A 9,158-nucleotide genomic window follows, 5' to 3' on the forward strand; every position below is an offset into this window, starting at 1 on the left:
TGGGTGGCTGCAGCTCTTCCACTAGGGCCTGCCCTTGCACGGCCCAGCAGCAGCCAAAGCTGGAGGCGCCTTTGAAGCTTGTTCACAGCCCCCGGGAAAGGGGACTTGTGCCCACGAAGCTGTGCAGCCCCCAGGCTCTCCTCCCGGCCTGCTGGGCTTTGTTGGGTAGCACAGCCTGAGCCAAGGGCAGCAAGGTGCCTGCAGGCCCCAGCTCTGGGGGAAATGGAGAACGTCCTGCCCACATCCACCGTGCTGCCAGCTCAGCAGTGCAGCACAGCATGGGCTGACATTCCCCATTGCTCCCACAGGTGCAGCTGGAACCACAGCACATGTTCCTGATGCCCAGAAGGGCTTTGGAAGGGGTTTCTGTCAGGGAACAGGCTTCTGGCTAGGGTTACTGGCAGGCCGGCTTGTTTTGGAGCTGATCTTCATTTTATGCTGTGTCCAAATATGGACTTGCTGGAAGAGAAAAGGGTGAGTGTTTAGTTCACCTTTCCCTCAAACAGCTTCTTTTGAAATTGTACTTCAGACAGAAAACATTCCCAGTGAGGCTGCACTGTAGGTGTGGCAGTCCATGATTGTCCAAAGAAATCTGCTGAGGGTTCTCCTGCTGCCCAAAGCTTTCATTGGCCTCCTAATTGCTGGGCCTTGTCCTGGGGGCCCGCTGGGGCTGCAGCCAGTGCTGGCTCCCCCTGAGGCTTCCTGGCCAAGAGCAGCCCCAGGGGCACAGGGCAGAGGCAAAGCACGGTGGGGAGGAGAAAGAGCAGGGACGAGATTGCCCTTGAAAGGCAGAGGCACTCTTGGGCCCGCTCCTGGCCAGGGAGCCTGCCCAGAGCCGTGCCCTGCTCGCTGGGGCCTTGAGGGACAGCTGTGCAGCTGGGCCAAGCTGAGCCAGCAGCTCCAGGCATGCTGGGGAGCCTTGCCAGCTCTGGGCCTGTCTGTGCAGGAGGTTCCCTGTGTGCCACCAGCAGTTGGGGCCTCAGCCACCTCCTCTTTCCACAGTTCCACCACTGCACAAGGGTTGTAAGATGGTGGCTGCACCTCACACCCAAACAGCAGGAGCAGCTCCTCCAGCAGTTAGAAGGGCCTGGCTAGGCCTGTCAAGAGTTCTGAGAAGAAGACTCCAGAACAGCCATTGACAAGGAAATCTCCTATTCTCCTGGAGATCCCACTGCCAACTCCTCTTCCCATGTATATCCCCAAGCTACTTTCATTTCTTTTTTGATCCTCCTGTGTTCCTTCCCGACTACTTCTATAGACCCCAGGAGCAGCCCAGCCCCATCCAGCCTCTCCTGAGCCCAACATGTCCCTTCCTCTGCCCCTGAGCCCCCTGGCCTTGCCATCTAAACAACACTGAAGTTAACCTTGCTCTCTGCCAGGCCAGGTGATGGCCCTTTCTTTTGTTGCACTAAAGGGAATGTGCCGTCATCCCAGTGTTTGGGTGGCACAAGCAGCAAAGCCTGGCCGGCAGCAGCACTGCCTGAGCTCCATGGCCAGGAGCAGCCGTGGATGCCCACGGTGTGGGCAGGCAGGAGCCAGGCAGGGGCTGCTGTGAGCAGTGGCGGGATCCCCAGGGCTGGGGGAGCCCAGGGGTCAGGCAGCAGCATGGGGCTCCTGAGAAAAAGCAACCCCATTTTCTTAATTTTTCACTTTTAAATATTAGAAATTTGTAGAAATATTTCAAAATCGTTTTCTGAAGAGAGACACCTCCAAATATTTCTTCCCAATTCCTATAGTAGTTAAAGATTTTTCTAAGTAGCTTTAGAATCCAAAAAAATGACCTTATTTTGTCTTCACTTTTCATTTTTAGAAATATTTAGAAATATCTCTTGTAGAGAGAAATTCCCATATGTTTCATTCCTTTTTCCTCAACACATCTGTATTTTTGAAACTGGTTGTAGAGTTCTGGAAAATATTTTCCCCTTATACAATAAAAAATAAAATTGCATTTGAGTGGTAATCTTTATTCTAGAAAGAAGTAAGACCCCTTCAGCCAGCCAGCCTGCTGCAGAGGCTCTTTTCCTGCAGGAGCTTTGTACCTAGTCACAACCAACATACATAAAACCTTTTCCCAGATATTTCCTGGGATTTTTGACAAGGTCACGTCTTAGTTTTCTCAGACTAACTTTGAGCAAAGTGGGCATCTCTTCAACTTACCATCTTTGTTTGCTTCTGGTGGAACTCCCTCAGTTCTAGAGCAGGGCCTTCTCTCAGCTTGCTGCTGGCCCCGGGCTCTCCTCCCGGCCTGCTGGGCTTTGTTGGGTGGCACAGCCTGTGCCAAGGGGCGGCAAGGTGCCTGCAGGCCCCAGCTCTGGGGGAAATGGAGAAGGTCCTGCCCGCATCCACTGTGCTGCCAGCTCAGCAGTGCAGCACAGCATGGGCTGACGCTCCCCATTGCTCCCACAGGTGCAGCTGGAACCACAGCACATGTTCCTGATGCTTAGAAGGGCCTTGGAAGGGGTTTCTGTCAGGGAACAGGCTTCTGGCTGGGGTTCCCAGCAGGCCTGCTTGTTTTGGAGCTGATCTTCATCTTATGCTCTGTCCGAATTTGGACTTACTTGAAGAGAAGACAGTGAGTGTTTAGTTCACCTTTCCCTCAAACAGCTTCTTTTGAAAGTCTACTGTACATAGAAAACATTCCCAGTGAGGCTGCAGTGTAGGTGTGGCCAGTCCATGATTGTTTAAAGAACTCTGCTGAGGGTTCTGCTGCTGCCCAGAGCTTTCACTGGCCTCCTAATTGCTGGGCTTTGTCCTGGGGGGCCCCTTGGGGCTGCAGCCAGTGCTGGCTCCTACTGAGGCTGCCTGGACAAGAGCAGCCCCAGGGGCACAGGGCAGAGGCAAAGCACAGTGGGGAAGAGAAAGAGCAGGGACGAGATTGCCCTTGAAAGGCAGGGGAAGGGAGAATGTCGCTTATCCGAGAGAGCCCCAAAGAGCGGCTGGAAGAGGTGCCGGCTGATCAAGGACCCACGAGGAGCGGAGGGAGGGCGTATCGGCTGACGGAGTGTCCCGAGGAGTGGCTGGGGAGAGTGGGGGTGTGCGTTGGCGGGGAGGAGCGGCCGGAGCGCTTGCACGGTCCGGTGGTGGGGAGGCCGGCGGGGCTTTCGGAGTAGGCTCAGCCCGGCCGGTGGGCACGGCTAACCCCGCCTGCCTGCAGGACCACGGCGCAGGTCCTGTTGGAGGCAGACCTGCACGGGCTGCTGAAGCTGGACACGCTGATCCCGAACGCACCGCCTGCGCGATGGCAGCGCAAGGCCAAGGAGAGATGCTCCGGGCCCAGCCCCGTCAGCGTGTCGCCCATGAAGCCGGCCAATCGCTCCCACAGCTCCAGCAAGACACCGTCCACGACAGCCGGTGAGCGCCGGCCACCAGCAGCAGAGATTGAGTGCGGGAGCCTCGCCCAGGCTGCTTGTCCGTAGCCACAGGGCTTTGGCTCCCTGCCACGCTGCCCTACCGGCTGCTGCTCAGGCAGGAGGAGGTGGGCTGTGCTCCTGACAGCCACCCACCTCCTTGCCAGCATGAGGGGCAGAGCTCTGAGCACTGGGGCTGGCGAGCTGCTGTTCACCCAGCTGAGCCTTGCTGGCACAGCTGTATGCTAGGATGAGTGTGGGGGGGGACTGTCAGCTGACAGCTTTACATCCTGTGAGCGTTTTTGTATCTTCCCCTTATCTCTGGACTCTGGAATTGTTGCACTAGACCCAAGTGCACACAGTCCCTAACCAACTTGGTGGCAGGGAGGAAAATATAAGTTAGTTGTGACTGGGTGGCATGAGACCTCAGAGTCCTACTTGTGTGGTGGGTGTGATGTGGAAGAGTGTTGGGTTTACTCCCGTGAAAGCTCTAATACAGGCTGTTAAATAGCTGTAAGACAATATTTTCATATGTGAATGCACATAAATCTTGATCCAAAATTCAAAGCACCCCCAAAAAGGCTGGGGGGGATTGCTACATTCCCAACCGCAGCACTATGCAGATGGAGATGGCAAATTTCCTCCTAAGCAAAAAGAATGACCCTGCGGAGGATTCCCCTACCAAGAAGGTGAGCATGTTGCTAAGTTACAATTACTTAAACAACCGCTACTCCTTCCTGCCCCTTTACAGAGCAGTGAACAATAGGTTCTATCAAGTGGGCACACGGGACTGACAAGTCCCAGCCATCACTACTTGCAGCTCTGGGATTCAGGAGCCTAGGATGCGATTGAAGCTGTAGAGACTGCCATGCACTCTAAACCTATGCTGCTTCTGGAAGCAAAATTTAGCTTTTGACTAATGAGGGGTTAAAATGTAGCAGGCAACAAAAACACAAAGCTGTGAGCCCATGCAGAGTGAAACTGCTGGTAGTAGCTATTCTAGGACAATGTCTCCACAGGGAACACTTCTGGAATGTTTTACACTATGTTCTGAAATCTGTTTATGAAGCATTTGGTCACTTTGTGGCTGTGGCTTTTCCCACTGGCAATAACACTGGATTTGCCATTGTGTGAAAATGTGAGCAGGACAATATATGAAAGTCTGAGGAAAAATTGCTTTGACCTGCCTCTGTGTGACTGACCCTTGCAGCACAGTCAAACATCTTCAGATTCTAAGAGAAAGGGACTTAGGTGTCTGTTTAAATTGCAGTGTGGGAATTGTTTTAAATGCATTGCACTGAGGGTGATTTGTCTCTGTAGGAGCAACAGAAAGCCTGGGCAGTGCATCTGAATGGTTTTGATGTAGAAGAGGCAAAGATCCTCCACCTCAGTGGAAAATTAGAGAATGCTCCAGAAGGTATGATACAGGAGTCTGTGTGAGCTGAATCAGCAGCAGAGATCAGGTCAGGGGAACAGCAACACAGAGGCTCTGTGTGTGGTCACAGGAGAAATCAACTGGTTTCTGAGAGCTGTACAGGCTGGAGTCTCCTTTCTTAAGGTTCCTGAGGTCGAGGGAGGGCGTAACAGTTATAGTGAATTTATTTAGGAGAGGTGCTATGACTGCCAGTTGGTCACCTGTTACAGGGCTTGCAAGGGTCTTCAGGGTGAAGAGAGAGACGAGAATCTTGACCTCATGTTCAGAAGGCTTGATTTATTATTTTATGATATATATTACATTGTTACTATACTAAAAGAAATAGAAGGAAAGTTCTCAGAAGCTAGCTAAGCTAAGAATAGAAAAAGAATGAATAAACAAAGGGCTGTGTCTCAGCAGAGGGTGAGACCCAGCTCTGCTGTGAGTGGTCAGTAAATCCAAACATTCACCCGAGACCAATCACGCATCCACCTGTTGCATTCCACAGCAGCAGATAACCATTGTTTACATTTTGTTGCTGAGGCCACAGCTTCTCAGAAGGGAGAAAAATCCTAAAGAAAGGATTTTTATGAAAAGATGTCAGTGACAGTCACCTGTACTGCAGGTTCCAAACATTCATGAAGTCTGTAAGAGCACCAAAACTCTCTGCACTTTCTAGCTTAAACTGCAACTAAATATAATGGGATTCAAAAACCCAAGTGTTTGTTAAATTTGTTTCCATGAATGAGGAAATTGTAGCTCACCCCTGTTCAGCAGTTCATACTGCCAGTGATTTTAGTGCACTGCAGGCTTGTGAGTGTTTCTCTTACGACTTCATTTTCACTCCAAGGGATTCCTAGGTGGGTGAGCAGCACTCAGCTGGGAGGAAACTAACTCAGGTTAACAAACCTGTTCCCCTGCACACAGACTATCAGAATAACCTGAAAGTGCTCTACAGTCAGAAAATGGCACCTGGATTCAGCAGGAAGAAGAGCAGATATATTCCCTTAAAGCCAGAACGGGTCTTGGATGCACCAGAGATGTTCAACGACTACTGTAAGTAGGCTACGGGGTTGAGTGCTGGGCATCCAGAACATTTTGCACTGGATTGCTGTTCCTAGGACAGTGTAACTGGGCTGTCTGTATTATTTTGTGTACCCAGGCTAGCACAGACCACTTCTGGAGTGTCCCTGTGTGGCCTTACAGGGACAGTGGTCTAGGGCACTGTGTAGGTGCCTTGGAGCAGGGTACCTGGCCCCAGCAGCTGGGCATAGTGACACTCAGAAGGCTCCCCCTCACCTGCACGTGTGTGTGTGCACATGTGCACCCACACCTGCTGCAGCAGCACGGGTGAAGGGCAGGGCTCTCTAGCCAAGCATGGTGTGACCTGCATTTCTCTTTCAAAGTGTAGATCTGACTCTCATAGACTGGAGCTCCCAGAACTTCCTGGCAGTGCTTCTGGATGACACTGTTTATCTGTGGAATCACACTAGTAGGGAGATTATCCCCCTGCTGCAGATGGAGCATCCAGATGTTTACATTTCCTCTGTGTCATGGATTAAAGATGGAGACTACCTTGTTGTTGGCACAAGTAGTGCTGAGGTTCAGGTGAATGCAAGAGTAAAACTAGAGGTGTTTTCAAGGGATTGACAGAACTGGGGACAAAACCTTGGCTGGCAGAGGAAGGATGCCATGCACCTGACTTGTCTTCCCTGGTGTGGGGTGGAACTGCCCAGTGTGCAAGGCAGGGTTTGGTTTGGGGGTTTTCTGATAAGCAGCGTTACCTTCTGTGCTATAGTCATGAGATACACACTTTCTCTGTTTCCTTACTGAGAAAGCTGAATGCCAGAGCCTGTGCAGTGAGGTTCCTAGGGCATAGAAACAGGATTGGGTTTCTTCTGAAGAACTTTTTGCTTTGCCTCTCCAGCTATGGGACGTTGAGCAGCAGAAACATCTCCAAACCATGACCAGCCATTGTGCCTGTGTGGGAACCCTCAGCTGGAACAGCTACATCCTCTCCAGGTAAAGCAGTGGGTCAAGGGCAGTTTCCAGTTGTTGCAAACTCCTATCCATCAATCTATGTTTGGCATGGGTTACGGATGGCAGAGAGAAGTTTGTCCTGGCTTGGGATTCTTACTCAGCCTTATCTGTTGGGGCTGTGAGGAGAAGGCCTCTTTCCTGTCTTGCAATTTGTGCTGAAGTTGTAAAGAGCTTGTGTGGGTGTTTCACTCACACCAACAGACCTGTGTTGCTGGTAACACTGGTTGAAACCCAGTGGCAGGTATAGCAGTCTTGCAACAACAAAAATGGATTTGGGTGAAAATGTGCAGCCTGACCCTGCAAGCCTTCTCTTCTCTCTGCAGTGGTGCACGGACTGGGCACATCCATCACCACGATGTCTGAGTGGCTGAGCATCACGTGGCCGCCCTTGCTGGCCACACACACGAGGTGTGCGGACTCAGATGGTCTCTGGATGGCCGCTACCTGGCCAGTGGTGGCAATGACAATCTGGCGAACGTCTGGCCATGCACCCAAGGTGGGGGTGGTGACTTTGCTCCTGTACAGACCTTCACTCAGCACCAGGGTGCTGTCAAGGTGAGCACAGAGCTGCCACGGGCAGATAAGTGTGTGCAAAGCAGGTATGCAGCACTGGCTGGGTGCAGGTTGTCTCTTGTATGTTTTAAAATGAACTCTCCTCTCTCAGGCTGTGGCATGGTGCCCATGGCAGATGAATGTTCCAGCCACTGGAGGTGGCACTAGAGACAGACATATCCGCATCTGGAACGTGTGTTCTGGCGCCTGCCTCAGTGCTGTTGATACCCTTTCCCAGGTGAGAGATGAACATCGTCTTGGAGACAAACACCTTCTGGCAGCACACCTCCACAGAGCTGCTGGCTCCTCAGGCCCAGAGGCACAGGGAAGGAGGGGGACAATGCTTGCCTCCAAGTGGTGAGCATCAGCACAAGCACCTTGTCTCACCTGTGTTACTGCCTCTTTGCAGGTGACTTCTATCCTATGGTCAACAAACTACAAGGAGCTCATTTCAGGCCATGGCTTTGCACAGAATCAGCTGGTCATATGGAAGTATCCAACAATGACCAAGGTTGCAGAGCTGCAAGGTAGGTGGACAGGGCCTGGGTGGGGGCTGTCAGAGGTTGAAGACAGATGCACTCCTTGGTTGGAGCCTGCAGCATCACTGATACCAGGACAGTATCCGGGGCCATGCTGCTAGGAGTAAAGCATGCCCACAGGGCTGTGGAAGAGATACCATTGATCCAAATGTGTGCTTGGGGTCTGAAATCATGCTGCCACAGCCACTGGGGAGACAGCTATGCAAGCTGGCAGGGCTCATGGGAACATACAGGAGTAAATGTGCATGTGTTGATCAGCTCAGCCCTGACTGCACATTCCTTCTCCTCCTCAGGTGATACTGATAGAATCTTCAACCTGACCATGAGCCCTAATGGTACAGCAGTGGCCTCAGCAGCTGCTGATGAAACACTGCAGATCTGCCGCTGTTTTGAGATGGATCCCATAAAGAAGAAGAAGGAGAAGGCAAACAGTGCCAAAAGCAGTATTCTTCACCAGAGCGTCCGCTGAGAGCATGGGATTGTTGTGGGGAGGGGGATATTTGGTTTACACACTGTGCAGTATTTTAAATGTTAATGAACTGCTTAACTTGACTTTTTCTTAATGGAGTCTGATGGAAGAAAAAGCCATGGCTCCTAAACCAAAGTCTTTCTCCCTGAGGCTGGGGATCTGGGCAAGGAGTGGAGACCTAGGTCTTAAGGGCCAGTTTACAGGCCCCTGAGCTTAGCACAGCCTAGCAGAAGGATGCTGTGCAAGGGCTGTACTTCTGTTTCTGTCCCAGCTAAGATAGATATGTCACCTGCCCCATCTAGATGCTGACTACAAGCACAGCAGCTCCAGCACAGGCTCAACTGAAAGCACAGCATGTCTGTGGCCTCAGTTTGTGTTGTCCTGGCCTGTCTCACAAGCCCAGGGACACCTACCTATGGCTCTGCAGGCAGATCTCAGTTTGTCTTGTTAGCTACAGGCAGCCATCACTGCCTGCCTATGGTGCTGGAGTAGAATAGCTGTTGGAAAAAAAAGGAGGGAGGGAAATATAGAGCAACAGCTGTAATCACCCCAAAGGCTGGAAAGGGGCTGGCTCTGGCATAAAGCCTGATGCAAAACAAAAGGTTGGCTTACACAGCCACAGCCAGCCTGGGTGTCATGCAAGAGCCACGCAAAGCACCACCAACCCTGTGCTCAGCCTTCAGTCACGTATTCTTCCAACAACTCTGATCTCCCTTCCCCTCCTGCTGACAGGAGGCCCTGGTGCCTCACTGAGGCTTCATGCAGGGGAGCAAGCACCAGGGCTCAGCTGACATTTA

At 51.9% G+C, this 9,158-nt stretch overlaps 1 protein-coding gene across 1 annotated transcript; it reads left to right on the forward strand.

The window, feature by feature from the left end:
* Nucleotides 1-2,903: 2,903 nt before the first annotated feature.
* Nucleotides 2,904-8,361, forward strand: LOC131094387 (cell division cycle protein 20 homolog). Its single transcript, XM_058041981.1, is given in 11 exon segments — nt 2,904-3,106; nt 3,155-3,363; nt 3,903-4,036; nt 4,668-4,764; nt 5,689-5,817; nt 6,173-6,369; nt 6,689-6,783; nt 7,125-7,356; nt 7,466-7,591; nt 7,763-7,880; nt 8,186-8,361. Coding segments are annotated over 11 exon segments (1,716 nt in total).
* The last annotated feature ends 797 nt before the right edge of the window (nt 8,362-9,158 follow it).

Source organism: Melospiza georgiana, chromosome 29 (assembly GCF_028018845.1).
Source record: "Melospiza georgiana isolate bMelGeo1 chromosome 29, bMelGeo1.pri, whole genome shotgun sequence".
In the NCBI taxonomy this organism is placed as follows: domain Eukaryota; kingdom Metazoa; phylum Chordata; class Aves; order Passeriformes; family Passerellidae; genus Melospiza; species Melospiza georgiana.